Source organism: Mesoplodon bidens (genome assembly GCF_964165515.1).
Source record: "Mesoplodon bidens genome assembly, chromosome: 3".
Taxonomy (NCBI): domain Eukaryota; kingdom Metazoa; phylum Chordata; class Mammalia; order Artiodactyla; family Ziphiidae; genus Mesoplodon; species Mesoplodon bidens.
Window position 1 is genome coordinate 39,326,712 of NC_138178.1, and position 16,346 is coordinate 39,343,057.

The following is a 16,346-nucleotide window of genomic DNA, read 5'->3' on the forward strand; positions in this document are numbered from 1 at the left end:
GTATGTCCAGTTCACAGACCCGCTTGTCTGTGCCAGGAGCTTGGGTGGTTCTGTGTGCTGTAATAGGTACTAGGGAGAGGAACTGGCGCCACTGCCACTAGTGGGGTTATTTCAAGGGAGGTGTGTTCCTGGAGCCCTGAGCTGGATTGTGGAAGGTCTTTTTCACATAGAAATAGTGGTAGATAGTATTGCATAATCCAGCTTCATTGTGTATTAAATAGGCTTGTGTAACATACTCTGAACACTTAATCACCATTTGTAATATTTCCTTTGAGAAATTGCAGTCAGGTTCTAAAAGCCAGTTAAAATTTTTTTTATTATGGAAAATTTTAAACATATTAAAGTAGAGGAGTATAATGAACCTCCCTGTACCCATCACCATGCTTCAGCAGTTATCACTTCATGGTCAATGTTGATTCATCTCTTTCCACCACCACTCCTCCCCTCCCAACTGCCACCCTGGACCATCACATCCCAGGTGTCATAGCATTTCACTTGTAAATATTTCAGTATGAATTTCTAAAAGGTAAGGACTTAAAAACATGCAACCTTAATACCATTATTCCATCTTACGAAAATTAACAAAAATATATTAAGATCACCGATATCTGGTGAGTTTTCACATTTCCCTATTGTCTTGTGCATAGTCTTTTTACAGTTTGTTCCGGTCAGGATCCTAACAAGGTGTATATGTTGTATTTGGTTGCTATCCTCTCAAGTCTTTTTTATTCTATGGGCTCTGCTTCCCTCTTACTTTCTTTGCAGTTAAATTGTTGAAGAAACCAGGTTGTTCGTCTGGTAGCATTCACCACATTCTAGATTTTGCTCATTGCATCCCTGGCGTATTTACTGCCTTTCTCATTCCCCCATATTTCCTGTAAACTGGTAGTTAGATTTAGGAGCTCAAACAACTCACTTTAAATTATAAGCCCTTTGTGTGCTGGGGACTATGTGGGTAAGGTGAATGTGTTTTTCACACATAAAAGCAGATAATTGGCCTCATTTGATATTGTCACAAAGCACGAGATACATTTATTTCCTTTTTTACTTCCCTGCCTTTCTGATTTGAAAAGATTAAACAAATCTGGAAATGCCATTGACCCTGACTTAAAAGATTTTTCTTGTAATTCTTTATTTTTAATTTAAAATGAGAAATGTAAGGATATAAAAGTCATTTGAAGAGGTAATGCCATTACCCTAACACTTATTGTATATTCCATTCTAGTCTTTGCCAGTATGCATGTTTACATTTACACAGTTGTAATCATGGTTGGCATAATACTTTGTAGCCTGCTTTTATTTACACTTGATCTTAGCCAAAAGGCCGAGAAGCGATGCCTGCTTTTATTTAATAAACATTTTCCCATATTGTTACATAGTCCTCACAGTTACAGTCCTAATGGTGGCATGTTATTCCATCAAGTAGGTGTACCATAATTGATTTATTTATTACCCTATTATTGAGCATTATTCTCTCGGCATTTTTACATTAGAGCTAATGCTGTAGTAGGCATCTTTATTCATGTCACTATTTACTGCATTTAAATTAAATTCTGAGGATATAAGTTCTTAGAAATGGGATTGTTGAGTCAAGGGGTATGAATATCTTTATGTCTAGTATATATTTGCTTCCCAAAAGGGAAATTATAGAGCTCTTTATTTCAGAGCTCTTTATTTTCTAGAACTTCCCCCAATTCAGCCCCAACCCTGCTGATCATCTCTAGTTCCCAAGTTCACAGGGCACTTACTTTGCATGTGGGAAAAAGGCATTTAAGTATTGGGATGGATGGAAGCCTCTTTATTCTTACTGTGTTAGATGAAAAAGTAAAAACTACTTAGTATTTTGTATTTGTGTGTGAAAAAGAAGAACCTTCTAAAGGAATTTATTCTTAAAAGTGAAAAAGTCAAATATAGGCCTAGATCTGCACTGTTCTATAGTAGCTACTAGCCTCATGTAGCTGTTGAGCACTGACGTCACTAACATGTGACTAGTCCAAGTTGAGATGTGCTCAAGTGTCAACACACATCAGATTTCAAAGGCTTAGTACAAAAAAAATATTTTTTAGTATCTTTTATATTGATTATAGGTTAAAATGATAATATTTTAGATACCAATATTGGGTTAAATAAAATATTATTAAAATTGATTTCACCTTTCACCTTTTACTTTGTTTAATGTGGCTACCTGAAAATTTAAAATAACGTACGTGGCTCACATTTCATTTCCAGTCCTGGCCTAGGCAATCTTGGGCAGGTAGCTACTGGAAAAGGGGAGGCTGTAGTTAAGGCTGTAACTAAGGGTCATCTTGGGAAAGAGAAATGACCCAGTGACTCAGGACAGCATAGGGAAGTTCATAATCAACCTGCCCGTAAAATGAGCTGATCAGACAAAGGTGATTTTGCAGTTCCAATAACCTGGGGCTGCTATTAGCGGAGATGTCATCAATGAGGTTAAATAATGAGTTGGCACATTTTCCTGATGTTCAGGTTTCAAGACGGTGGTCAGTATCTGTCCCATCCTCTCCTTCTCTCTTGTTCTGTTTAGGTTCTATGCCCGGGACTCTGGTCTGCTCAAGTTTGAGATTCAGGCAGGCTTACTGGGCCGCCCCATCAACCACACGGTGCGACGCCTTGTTGCCTTCACCTTCCACCCTTTTGAGCCTTTTGCTATCTCTGTGCAGAGGACTAACGCTGAGTATGTTGTCAACTTCCATATGCGACACTGCTGCACATAGGTGCCTCACCAGAGCGGGTCATCTGGTCTTCCAAGACTCTGCCCCCTTCATATCTCAGTGGACTGTAAAGCAGAAGCTCCTGACTCTCAGCCTTGTCGGTTCCAGACTGTATACCTCAGATGGGGAGAGCCATGTGGCTCAGCCTGATGGAATTTTTTTGTCGTACACAGTACAACTACCGATCGACTTAAAGTCCTCTTGCCTTTTCCCTGTGGGAATGCCCAGCATTAATTAAGTCCATTTAAGTTTTGTTTTATTTTGCATTTTATTGCTATGAAGATGAGAGCATTACACCTCTGCCTCCTTCATGTCACTTCTTTGGCATTATGGTATGCAGCCTGAAGCAGGTGAATCTTGTTTACTCATGAGAAGTGTATACATCTTTCCACTTAGCCAATAACAGGGCTGTCTTTATAAGAAAAAAAAAATAAAGCCTTGGTATTTTCGTACTTAAATATATCCTGTTTAATGACTGCCTTATGTTCTGATCTTATCAAATGTTTTCCAAATACGTCAGTTCCAGGAAGGACTGTGAAAGGGACTGGAGGCCATAGATCCAGCAGCTGCTCTTGGGAGGACTAAATGGTGTGTGCCAGCGTGGAAGACAGCTATCTGCCGGGATTGTTTCCTTCCCTCGGGTGTTCTCCTGGTAATTGTTACAGCTGGAGGAACTGGGCATAATTGTACATCCTCGTGTGGAAGCACGCTCCCATCTGCACCATCTGCGTGGTGCAGGTGGAAGAGTGAGCAGTTCTCACTGCCACAGCAGAAACAAACACTGTGCAGCACTTACTGTAATTTGGGTAGTGGGAGCTGGTAAGCTCCAGGTGTCCCTAAAGAGATCAGACAGGTTGTTCCTGGACGGCTGAGCCATCACTGCTCTCCTACAAATACCTGCCAGCCACCAGTCAGCATCCTTCTGTCACTTTCTCAGCTAGCCTCCTCCACAGGGCTTGTCAGGATGTTTATGTTTCATCTTCATACTGTGCCCACCATTTATGTAGTAAGCTTGTTTAGTAGCCTCTGACTTTGAAGGTAGCTTTGAAATGTTGGGTTTCAGAGCAGGCTGGGAAAGGAGCCATGGATGCAGACAGCTGGATCCTATATCCCTCTGCCGTCTAGGTACTGACTTCCCTTGGGAACATAATAAATGTGATATGAGATGCTGAGCCCCACCAAAAACAGTTCAGCTTATTTCATCATCTTCAACTTCGAACAGCTAAATTAATTCTCATTCAGCATTCAACATAAGATTTGAGCACCTATTGTGTGTCAGGTAGATGCTATGCCAAGATGTTGAGGGTGAGGAGAAAAATAGGCAAATAGAATTAGAATGCAAAATGGTAAAAGCCCCAGTAGTGTATATCTGGGAACCGTGGAGGGGGCTGAACGAGAGGCAGAGAAGGAAGGCTATACTGGGGAAGGGACACTGAAACTGGGTAAATGGGAATCTGTCATGTGAACCAGGGCAGAGGACATTTCAAGGAGAAATCCAGCATGTGCAATGGCATGGAAGCATCAGTAGGGCTGTCACGGTTGTGAAACGGTGAATAATCTAATGGCTACAGCACAAGAAGCGTGGGGGGCCCAGGACAACAGGACTGAGTCACGAAGAGAAGCCTTGTGCACGGTGCTAGGGTGTTATGCAGTGGAAGGCGTAGTATGAATTTCACAGAGATAATTTTCAGCGGTCTGGAAGGTGGTTTGGAGGGAGTAGAGATAGGCCAGACAAGTCAGTGGTAATCCAAAGGGAGAGCTTGAACACTATCACTGGCCATCTGGATGGATGAAATACTGAAGCATTCTCCCAGATTCTGTGTAGGTCATGAGGAAATCAGGGTCCCAAAGCTGTCACGTGTTTGTGGAGCTGAGTGAACCTTTCTTGGTAGAAGCCCTTTACCTGTAGCTTTTTCTTTGTACCAGGTTGCGTGATTGTACCTGAAGACTTGGCAGAGCAGAAAGCACAGAGTGTAGAGTTACTCGGGCCTCACTGTGAATCCTGGCTCTTCTGCTCATTAGCTGTGTGACCAGTGGGCCAATTTCCTAGCCTTTCTGAGGCTTAATTTACACTTCCCTCCACCTTAGTCATGCATTCCCTTGGTCATATCTTAGATCTTTTCATCACCTCTAACTGCTGAGTAATCCTCATATACTTTTCTTGTCTAATTTCCCACTCCCTGAAATTGCTGTTTTCATTTCTTCATTTCACGTCTTCATTTCTCTTTAAAGCCCCTCCTTTGATTTCTCACCGATCATCTTGCCACCTACTTCATGGCAGAAATAGAAATGATCAGGTGGGGATTCCTTATCTCCTTTACCATGTCAACCATGTGACTTGCCTCTATGCCCATTCTCTGCCTTTCCTCCTGAATGAAATAGCCCTGCTACTATAAAAGGCCAACCCCTCCACCTCTTCACTGAATCCTGTCTCCTTTTGACTTCTCAAGGTCTTTGCTTTTGCAATTATTTTCTCTCCTCCATCTTTCTCTTGTTAGGTCATTCCCATTAACATAAAGATATGTTCGAGGATCTTTCTTCTTTAAAAACCCCTGCTTTGGCCCCATTTCCCCCTTTAGTTACTGCTCATTTCTCTGGGACCTTCACAGAAGAACTTCTCAAAAGAGTTGTACATGTTTTCACTTCCCTACTTTTTTCCTCAACCCACTCTGATAGATTTCTGTCCCCATCACTCCACTGAAGCTGCACTTGTCTGAGTCGCCAGTGATTCGATGCTGTTAATATAGTGTTCACCTCTTGTCCCTCTCTTAGGAAGCCTCCCGACATTAGGCATAATTGATTTCTCTGTATATCAAGAAACACTTGGTTTCTAGGATAGTATGTATTTTTGGTTTTCTTCCTGCCTTACTAATTGTTGCTTCTTTTTTTTTTTAATTGTTTAATTTTTATTTATTTTTGGTTGCATTGGATCTTTGTTGCTACGTGTGGGCTTTCTCTAGTTGGCGGTGAGCAGGGGCTACTCTGTTGTGGTGTGGCAGGTTTCTCATTGTGGTGGTTTCTCTCGTTGCAGAGCATGGGCTCTAGGCACGTGGGCTTCAGTAGTTGTGGCTTGCGGGCTCAGTAGTTGTGGTGCACGGGCTTAGTTGCTCCGCGGCATGTGGGATCTTCCCAGACCAGGGCTCAAACCTGTGTCCCTTGCACTGGCAGGCGGATTCTTAACCACTGCGCCATCAGGGAAGTTCTTAATTGTTGCTTCTTGGTCCTGCTTGTTGGCTGCTTCTCTGCTCTATCTTTAGATGTTGCAGTGCCCAGCCCTTGGCTGTGGATCCTCACCTCTTTGTCTCTATATATTCTTTCTTAAGTTGATTTCATCCATTCCATGGTTTTAAATTCTAGGTATAAGCTGATGATTCTTGAAATGATAATTCTGGCCCTGACCCCTTCCTTGAACGCCAAATTCATATATTCCATGGCTTACGTGGCCTCTTCATGTGGAGATCTAACAGGCATTTCAGAACTAGCATATTCAGAGCAATGCTCTTGATTCTCACCTCCACCTCAACCTGTTTTTCCTCCAAGATTTCCCAAATGACTTCAGTGTCTACCCATTTACTAGAGGCAAAAACTTAGGAATTATTCTCAGTTTTTCTTTTTTCCATCCCCCACATATCTGACTTCACTCTAGGGGTGTGCTCTGAGCAGTCTAAACCAATCATGGTAGTCCCATACTCCTTGCTAGTGACTAGAACTAGACTAAGACCAGTCAGCATAAGGGGTTAGTTTAGGAATGTCATGTGACTTAGTTCAGGTCAATGATACCATGAGATAAAGGTTTCTGGGGCTTCTGGGGAAACATTTCTCTTTAGAATATGTTAGTGAGGAAACATGTAGCCCATATTCCCACCATGCAACACCCTATGATCATATTCAGTAAGAATCAGCCTTAGGATGAAGCTGGCCTTCCGGATGGGAAAATGAAGAGGAAAGAACCTGAATCATAGATGACACAGCTGGCTGATTCAGACCCAACCCTGAAACCCACCCTACGTCTGGATTTCCAGTTTGGTGAGGCAGTAAATTTCCTTACTATTTAGGCCACTTGGAACTGGATTTTCTGTTTCTTGCAGTTGAAAGCAAATTAATAGATGCAAAGAGAAAGGCAGGTCGCCTGTGGAAAGAATCATGAAATTCCTGCTGTCTGGGGACCTTCTTAGATTCAGTTCCAGTGTCCATGAGGCCCAATTATGATTCCTAGTCTTGGATTTCTGTAAGATTTCTGGCTCTCCTGTGCAGGCATCCCTCAGCTGGCCTGGCTGTTTCTTGTACCTAAAAGGATTATAGTTAAAATGGGAGGTAAAGCACTCAGCCCATTGAGTACTTAACCCATAATTAGTTCTCAACCCCTATGTGTTTACATTAACTTTGTTTCTAAAGGATTTAAAGCTGCTTTAAGTAAATCCTAGTGTCTTCTCTCCACAAATGTGCATCCAGTAAATCTCGAGAATCTTTGGAGAAACAAGTTTTTTGAAACCAAAATGTTTAAGAAAAGCAGAGACTTCAGGGGATATACCTTTCAGATTAAATACCTCTGTCCTCAGCCCTGCTCGGCAGGGAGCGGGCATGTCAACAATCAGTTTGAAGCTGCTCTGGACCTTTGAGAGAAAACTTCCATTTAAATTTAGCAGAACCTCTTTCATTTAGAGTCCTTACAGAGAAGCACATATATCAGTGAAAAGCCTAAATTAGATAATTTTTAAACGAACGGTAGCTTCATTATTTTCAAGTACACAGAGTAACTCCATGTCAGCCATGAAGTGTTCCTTTGTAGAAGCCCTTAGGGACTTTCCTTAATGAGTAGATTATAATTATTGGTAATCAGCATAATGGTTCTCTGCAGTGTGTGCTTCCAAAGCAATGGAGCGTATTAAGTGGTTTTGATGTTCTGGGAGTAATTTTGTTTACAACATTAATCTGCTCAGTGTATACCCTTTATAGCTATAACCCTCTGTTGTTTTAAAAAAAAATTCTGAAGGCTTTCTCCATCGTACAGCATTTGATTATCAGAGACAGAAACAATGTAGGAAGCAGAGAGATGCATAGTAGGACTCAGATTCTTTTCTTTTTTAAAGATTTTTTTGATGTGGACCATTTTTAAAGTCTTTATTGAATTTGTTACAATATTGCCTCTGTTTTATATTTTGGTTTTTTGGCCGCGGGGCATGTGGGAATCTTAGTTCCCAGACCAGGGATCGAACCTGCACGCCCTGCGTTGGAAGGCCAAGTCTTAACCACTAGACTGCCAGGGAAGTTCTGGACTCAGATTCTTTACAGAGCATGCTCTGATAGAATTATGAGAACAGCTCGGGCTTGCAAATGAGATCTGTGCTACTGGCTTTGTAGCCCTAGGGTTGATAATAAGAACTTGACCAAAGTCTCAGTTTATCCTCCTCTAAGATGGGGATAATTTCTCATTTGCAGGGTTGATGTGAGCACTAAATGAGCATTAACTAAACACTCCTCCTTTCCTTGGTGACCAAGCAACATGAGCTTGCCCTTCTCCAGGTCCAGCCCTGATCACCCACAGGAGACTGGTGGCATTACCTCTGTCCCCACTTACCCAGGTCTGAGAAGATCAGAACATCCCTGACCCTCTTTGCAGCCAGACACATTGGACAGAGGGAGCTTCAGTTGCCGCGAGTTTGTTGTTTTTGATCGTTCGCATTTAGTAAGGGCTTACCATGGACCAGAAGCTCTGCTAAGCACCTTACATGGGAAGCTGTTTACTTCACTGCATCAGTTCTGGGATGCATTTCAAAAGAGTGTATCTAATTGGCATCTTTTGAGTGTCAGCCAGGCAGCAGTTGTGACGTCACTGCTGTCACCACCTGTGCATATGCACGTTGAGCATGCTCTTCATATTGTCATCATTTCTGTCAAGTAATATGCATTATTGATGCCACATATGTTAAATGTATGTGCTGTGTAAGATGTCTTCCAAAAGACTGCACTGTGATTTGATATTACAATGAAAGGTCATTTTGTACTCAGAAAGGTACAGAAGCAGAGCAGTGGGGTTCATTTCAGTATTAGTGAAGCAAAGGTTTGCCATTGGAGGAATGAACATGAGGCCATATTTTTTGCAAAGCAGCAACTAAGTGCTGCTTAGAACTAAAGAAAGAAAGATCCACACTAGTAATTGAAATTTTACTGACATGCTGAGATTGGTGTGAAAGGTTTGCCTGTCAAACCAAGCAAGGTAAATGAATGAAGGGGAAACTGTTCCATCCTTTGGAATAAATGGAAGAATTTCTTAATGTAGTGAGAGGTCTAGTGTGACCATTTCATGCAGATCACAGGACTAATCATTAAGGTGTGAACCAATTTGTCAGAAACTTCATGCTGACTTTGAGCAGAAGCTGATTAGCTTCTAGGGATATGTGATTCAATACAGGAAGAAAATGAAATTAGACTTGAAGTCAAATGGGAAACGCTGATGAAGCTAGGTATTCTTCATCATGGCTTGGATGCCTCCAATCTAAAAAAGGCCTAAAATGCTCTTTAAATAGGTGTACATTTTAAGAGTATCGAGATTTGTTTTAATCAGTTATGGCAAGACACACAGACATGGAGATGACTGTCATGAGGGAAGTTTGTTATACTCAGAAGTCACTAGAAATAGGAAGCATGGCATAGGGAAGCACCCAGGTCAATCAGGAGTCAGAGAGAGCGAGGGGAAAATGCGTGTAAGAGCCTCTAGGGTGGTTTTTACAAGAAGGAACAGGCAAGTCAGAGTGAATAGGCTTGGGATTGGCTAATTTGAATAATTTTGGTGGGCTCTGGGACAAAGGGCTGTCACTAGTTGTCTCATATCAGGCCCTGGGTAATTAGGGCAGCTGGATAGTGCCATAAAGGATCTGGTTAGGTACTGACTCTGGATTGGTGTGTAATGAAAGGCACACTCCCAGGCAGGTTGTTTGCTAACCCTAGGAATTAGCTAACCCTGGGAGGGGCATTCCCTACAGGGTAAGCAAGACCCCAAGATGTCAAAACATCAGAAAATAAAAAGCATGGTTAATACTGTACAAAATAGTAATTGCAAGTAATAAAAAGCATTGCCATTGTTGAATTATCTGGGTTCTTTTCGTTAGTGATACATTGTGATAACCAGCCTCCAAGATGGCCCACAGTGATCTCACCTCCTAGATTCATGCTCATGTGTAGTCCCCTCCCAACATTGTATTTGGGTTGGTCTGTGTGAGCAGTAAACACAGCAGAATTGGTGGTGTGTCACTTTCAAGGCTCTGTTATAAAAGACATTTCAAGGCTTGGCTTTTGCATCTACCTCGCCCCTCTTGAATCACTCGCTCTGGGGGAACCAGCTGCCGTATCATGAGGACATGCAGGTAACCTCCTGGAGAGGCCCACTTGGCAAGGAAATGAGGCTTCTTCCTCACTCAAAATGTGCGTGTGACTTTTTAGAAGCAGATCCTCCAACCCCAGCCAAGCCTACAGGTGACTGCAGCCTCATGAAAAACCCTGGTTGGCTTATTTCATTCATTTATTAAACACTTATGGAGGACCTACTAAATGCCAGGAACTAGGAATATAAGATTGTGTAAGTCATAGTCCCAACCTTTGAGTTTCTAGTCTGGTAATGTCTCCGGATACTGATCTCCTTCTCTTTGAAAGAAAGAGGTGTCTTGCCCTCTCCCTGGCTCACCCATCCCACCATCAGTAAAGTGACCAGGTAACCAGTCTTTGAGTGTGTGGAGTTAGGATGGAAAAGCTGAGTGGTGGACTGCTTTTTTGTGGGAGTCCACTGTTTCTCCTTGTTTCATTAACTCTCTGATGATGAAGTTCTGTCCCCTGCAGGCAGCGTTACAGTGCCCCAGGAGAGCTGTTTGAAACTGCTGCCTGGCAGTAAGTAGTACACGGTAACTCTAATAGCAGAAGCGGGTTTCCTGGCTGGTCCCATTCGGCTTCCTGAGACTGGAGATTGCCTGGTCTTCAACTACCCTTTCTCTTCCAAGCTTAGTACTTAACTTTCCAAGATTAGAAGAACAGGCTGTCTCTTATCCTTAGTAAATTGTTGAAAGAATAGAGAGGGGTCTATATTTCTACTAAAAGAAAAGAAAAAAAAAGGACGGAAGGATGGAAATATTCTGAACAGAGGAACAAAGAAGTAAAAGGTAATTTTCAGGCTTCCCCCAACAGCTTTTGTTGGGCGTTATGAGGTTTGAAATAATGTCCTTATGGAGGAATGTGTTGCTCAAAATAAATTGCTTCTAGATTGTTTTTCCAAGTCAATTTTTTTAAACTTCAAATGTCATTCTATTTATGTTTTTTTAAAAATAAAGTTTATCTGAAAAGTGGTTCTCAACGCAGTGTAAGTTAGGGTTAAGGTTGAAGTAGTGGGCATGCTAGAATCTTGATGGAGATTCCTTTTGAAAAAACAAGGCTGTATCATTTTTATTGAGAAAATGAAAAAATGCATACGTTTTCACATTACAAACTGCGGAGACATTGAAAAAAAAAAACCTTATCTGATGAGGTTAAGCAGAAGACACAGGAATTCATAACCGGAATACATCCACTCAAAATCCTAGAGGGAGAGGGGATTTTCCTGGTTATCAAGTAGGGAGATGACTTTTGGAAGACTGGAAAACATTTGTTAGAAAGATGGCGAGTTTCATAAAAAGGACTGAATGGAGAAAGTTGGAGAAGGAACATTTCTATGAGTCCCCTGAAGAGAAGATTCAGGGAGGGGCAGGCAGCAAGTGCCAAGGTCGGAGAAAGATAAGGGACACAAAATGGGCCTATAATTGCTGAGGTGCCATTGTCTTCTAGATTTCTGTTTATAATTTTGCAGTGAGTTAATAAGCCCCTTTTAAGAAGGGGGAAAAAAAAACCTCCATAAAATTGAATACATACAAATGAAAACTTGGCAAAAAATATCAAAACAAAATCAAATGGCAAATGACAACCCATTTATCAAAGGATTAATTTCCTTAGCTTAAAACATTTAAAAAATATATAATAAAAAGATGAACAATCCCAAAGAAAAGATGGGCACAGAATATTATTATCAGGGTGTTCACAGAAAAAATAAATACACGTGGTCAACAACTGTATGAAAAATGCTTATAATATTTATTTTTCACCCATCAGATTAGCAAAGGTTAAAAATGTTTGATGACCCAGTATTGTCAAGAAGGTAGGGTGCTCTCACCCACTGTTAGTGGGAGAGAAAGTTGATTCAGATTTCTTGAAAGTCAAAGAGTAGTGTCTTAATAAATGTGCATATCTTTTAGCCCAGTTAAATTCTGTGTTACTAAGCCAAAACGTGTGCATATGTGACCAAGGTATACGCATAAGGCTTTTCATTGCAACTTTTTTATTATGAAAAAGTGGAAACTACTAAATGTGCATCAGTAGAGATAGACTAAATAAATTATGAAATGTCCCTAAAATGGGGTCTGATACACCTGTCAAAAATAATGAAACAGATCCATACATATTGATTTGGAAAGCTCTCTTGAGACATATTAATTGAACAAGTGTGTTTAGTGTGATGCTATTTTTTATAAAAAAGAAAAATGACTAAAATCTGAAATGAAATTGAAATCAATAAAGACATAAATACATACCTGCTCTTAGAGTCATAAAACATTTTTGAAGGCCCACAGAAGATGCTGTTAATGATGGTTCCCTGTGGAGAGTGGGCCTGGGGGTGAGGGAAGGTGGATATTTAATTTTTAGCTTATCCCCTTTATCTTTGTGTTTCTTTTACTGTAAACATGTATTACTTAAAATTTTTTAATGAGTTTTTTCCTAATTTGTAACTGGTAAAAAACACGCGACATGAAATTTACCATCTTAACTGTTTCTGAGTGTACAGTCGAGTAGTGTTAAGTACATTCACATTGTTGTACAGCTTATCTCTACAACATTTTAAAATTTTATTTATTATTTATTTTTGGCTGCACTGGGTCTTTGTTGCTGTGCATGGGATTTCTCTAGTTGTGGTGAGCGGGGGCTAATCTTTGTTGCGGTGTGTAGGCTTCTCATTGCGATGGCTTCTCTTGTGGAGCACGGGCTCTAGGCGCGCAGGCTCAGTAGTTGTGGCACGTGGGCTCAGTACTTGTGGCTCGCGGGCTCTAGAGTGCAGGCTCAGTAGTTGTGGTGCGCATGGGCTTAGTTGCTCCGCGGCATGTGGGATCTTCCCGGACCAGGGCTCAAACCCCTGTCCCCTGCATTGGCAGGCAGATTCTTAGCCACTGCGCCACCAGGGAAGCCCACTACACATTTTCATTTTGCAAAACTGAAACTCTACAACTTTTTCAACTTCCAAAACTGAAACTTCTATACCCATTAAACAATAATTCCCCATTTCCCCCTCACCCCAGCTCCTGGTAACCACCATTCTACCTTCTGTCTCTATGAATTTGATTACTTTAGTTACCTCATATAAGTAGAATTATACAGTATTTGTCTTTTTGTGTCTGGCTTATTTCACTTAGCACAATGTCCTCAAGGTTCATCCATGCTGTAGCATGTGTCAGAATTTCCTTCCTTTATAAAGGCTGGATAATATTCCATTATATGTATATAGTATTATACATTTTGTTTATCCATTCATCCATCATTGCTGGACACTTGGGTTGCTCCCACCTCTTGGCTATCGTGATCATGCTTCTATGAATGTAAGTGCGCAAATATCTCTTTGAGATCTTGCTTTCAATTCTTTTGGATATATACCCAGATGTAGGATTTAATGACCTTTTTAAAAAGTGTTTAACCAATGAATTCACCTGTAACAGCAGAAGTGGTATTAGGTGGCCACTCTGTGGGCTTAGTTGAGCTGAGTAGTCTGAGCCCAGGATTTTCTTTACTTTGCCAACCTCCTGGAGGTTTAGCAGTTTCACTCCTGTCCCCTGAGCCTTTCCTCTGCACAGACAGGAGGGGCCTTAACAGGCTTATGAACCTGCTGCTCCCTGCCTGCTCCTGCCTGCATTGATTCGGCACATTTCTATAGCTCCCTGAAGGAAGAGACGCTGCAGCAGCATTTAATTAGAGGCCAAGAACATGCTTTCCGAGGGACACGACTTATTTCTCAGCCAGCTGTTACCAGTTGCTCCCTAGCAACATGCAGCACTCACATCTGATTGCTTCTCTCCAGACAAGGTGGGTGGCCAGCCCACCTGCTGTCACAGCCTGGGGTTGGGGTGTCGGGGGGTGGTCCCTGGGTCTAGGGCTGGCTCTCCAGGGGAAGTGAGTAATCTGAACCTGTTATTCCTGCAAAGCCAGATATGGTGCTAAAGCTCCTGGCCTGCCTACTCCAGCCCGCTCCTTCAAGTTCATGATTAGAGCAGAAAGAATGTCACCAGCTATAATACAGACAGAGCAACATGGTCCAAAAAAGTCTGCTGGGATTGTGAAGTGCAGCTGGGAGACTTTGGGGGAAGAGAGAGATCTTGCCCCACAGTAGGCAGAGCCTACCTTTCAGGAAGGACTTGGTGGGTGTTGGAGGGGCCCTGGGGGCACCCTGTCCCAGGCAAGGGGAAAAGGAAAGCCTTGTTCCTGGTGGCTCCAACTGCTCTGGGTTTCCAGGGGCTTTGGAAAGGGGCATGGGGACGGAGATGTCAGCAGCAGCCACAGCCCCGAATCTGAACTTGCCACCCCTTAAGGGGTGTGAGAGACGGCTGCTTAGGAACCAGACTCTGGGCCCCAGTTCTTCCCAAATGCTTCTGCAGAGGCTGCAAACTGGACGCTTTGAGATGAGATGCTGCTCAGTGACATGCCTTTTTGGTGTATGTGGTATTTTTACAGATTTGAAGGTGTATAAAATATCCTGCATTTTCACATTGCCGTCAGGAGGCCCGCGGTCCCACAGTTGGGGCCGTCTTAGACTGGGCGTGTGTGCCTCCGGCTTGCATAACCCACCTCACCGATCCATTGGCCTGTTTGCTGTGTGACCCCTGCACCTTTCTGTATCCTCAGAAGTGTGAGGGAGGCTGCTTCTGCAGGGGTCCTCTTGTATTTACTCATTAATTCTTTTCACAAACATTTCTTGAGCTTCCGAGCATCGCAGCCTAAGCTAGGCACTGGGCTGAAAGGACAGTAAGCCATGGTCTTTGCAGACCTGAGTTGACAGACCAGATGGGGAAGCAGAGAAAGAAGCTCTGAGAGCAGGTGAGGATTCACTGAGAACAGGTGAGAGATGGGTGCATAGGAGCCAGGGGAGCAGACACCTGGGCACCTGACCTAGGCTGGTGGGGTCCAGGAAGGCTTCTGGCAGAGCTGTGGCCTGAGCTGAATTCTGAAGGATGAGAGGAGTTAGCCTGGTGAGAAGAGGGGAGAGGAGGGGAAATGGAAGAGAAGCGGGCCCCAGCCTGAGGCATTGACCACTCCCTGCGGGAGGGAGTCCAGTGAGTGGCTGGGACTTTGGTCTCTAGAATTCTCATTCCACACCTTCTCAGTCTCTGACGCTAGAGTCGCCTCTCTGAGGCCGTTTTCTCACATATAAAAAGGCATGATAATACTGACTTTCGAGGGTTGTTGTGAGGATGAAATTAGAGACTGCACATCTGGGCCCCCTTTGCTGTGTAGTTGGTGCCCAGTACCCATGGCAGAAAGCGCTCGTCAAGTGCCAACTAGGCAGCCCCTCTCCCAGGGAGCACACACCCTCTCCCCAGGTTTGGGTGGGTGCAAGTGAGTGTTTGAAGGGTTAATCTGGCATTTTCAAGTCATTCTACCTGTGGTGAGAAAGGACTAGCTTTTCCGTTTCTAGAGAGGCCGCGGGGGATGGCAGCCCTCGGTTCTGGCTTCCCTTCCAGCTGCTGCTTATGGAGGAAGTGAAAATAGGAAGCCACCCCCTCCCAGTTCCCCCACCGCACAGGCAAAGGCCATCTCGTCTCAGCCTGTAGACACCTACCAGGTATGTGTTTTCTTTTGTGCGAGGCACAACACAGCAGGACGCCTGCTCACGGGTGGGTGTGGAGGAAGGCCGGGGAAGAGCATGGCCTCTGCACACCTTCTCTAGAAAATAGAACAGAGAGACTGGGCTTGGGCCACCCGGTGCTGCAGGGATCCCAGGACAGAAGGCAGTTGTGCGCTGCAGCATCACCGCGGTGAGGCATCACCGAGTCAGAAGCCATGCAATTCAGAAATGCCCAACAGTTTCAGGTTCGAGGCCTCCATTCACCCTTACATTGCCTTTTGTGGGCTCTCCCCCGCAGTTCTGCTTTTCAGACCATTGAGTGCCATTGTCATTTGTTTGCTTCCTCCAGCATTGGAACCTCTTTCTGGGTTTGTGGGATTCTATATTTTCTGAGTTCTAATAGGGAGCAAAGACCAGCTCCCCCTACAAGGGCCTCACAGCTGAGGGTCTGCCAGTCGGCCCACCCGTGGCAGACTTCCTACTCCGCTGGACAGGAGGGGTACATGGGGAGCCCCTTTCCTGGGGCAGTGGCCCCCAAATACTGATATTTTAGTATAAAACTGTGTTTTCTAAATCCAGTTCACATCTGGAAACAGCATACAATTAGTGGGATTCTGCCGCTGGAGTAATGAGGATTAGGCAGCATGATTCCCAGGTTATGGACTAGGAAACCAACTAGAGAACAAGAATAAGGGAGTCAGTGCATTGACAGA

At 43.3% G+C, this 16,346-nt stretch overlaps 1 protein-coding gene across 3 annotated transcripts in view; it reads left to right on the plus strand.

Moving 5' to 3' along the window:
- The window catches only part of DET1 (DET1 partner of COP1 E3 ubiquitin ligase), a 46,079-nt gene that overhangs the window by 20,907 nt on the left and 8,826 nt on the right, over positions 1-16,346 (plus strand). For 2 of the 3 annotated variants that reach the window (XM_081227037.1, XM_081227036.1), the window contains one exon: positions 2,546-3,184. The exons of the other annotated variant lie outside the window; for it this stretch is intronic. In XM_081227037.1, the coding sequence (XP_081083163.1) occupies positions 2,546-2,735 (190 nt within the window). In that variant the 3' untranslated portion in view covers positions 2,736-3,184. Of the gene's footprint in view, positions 1-2,545; positions 3,185-16,346 lie in introns of those variants that run through there. 3 annotated transcript variants of the gene reach the window in all.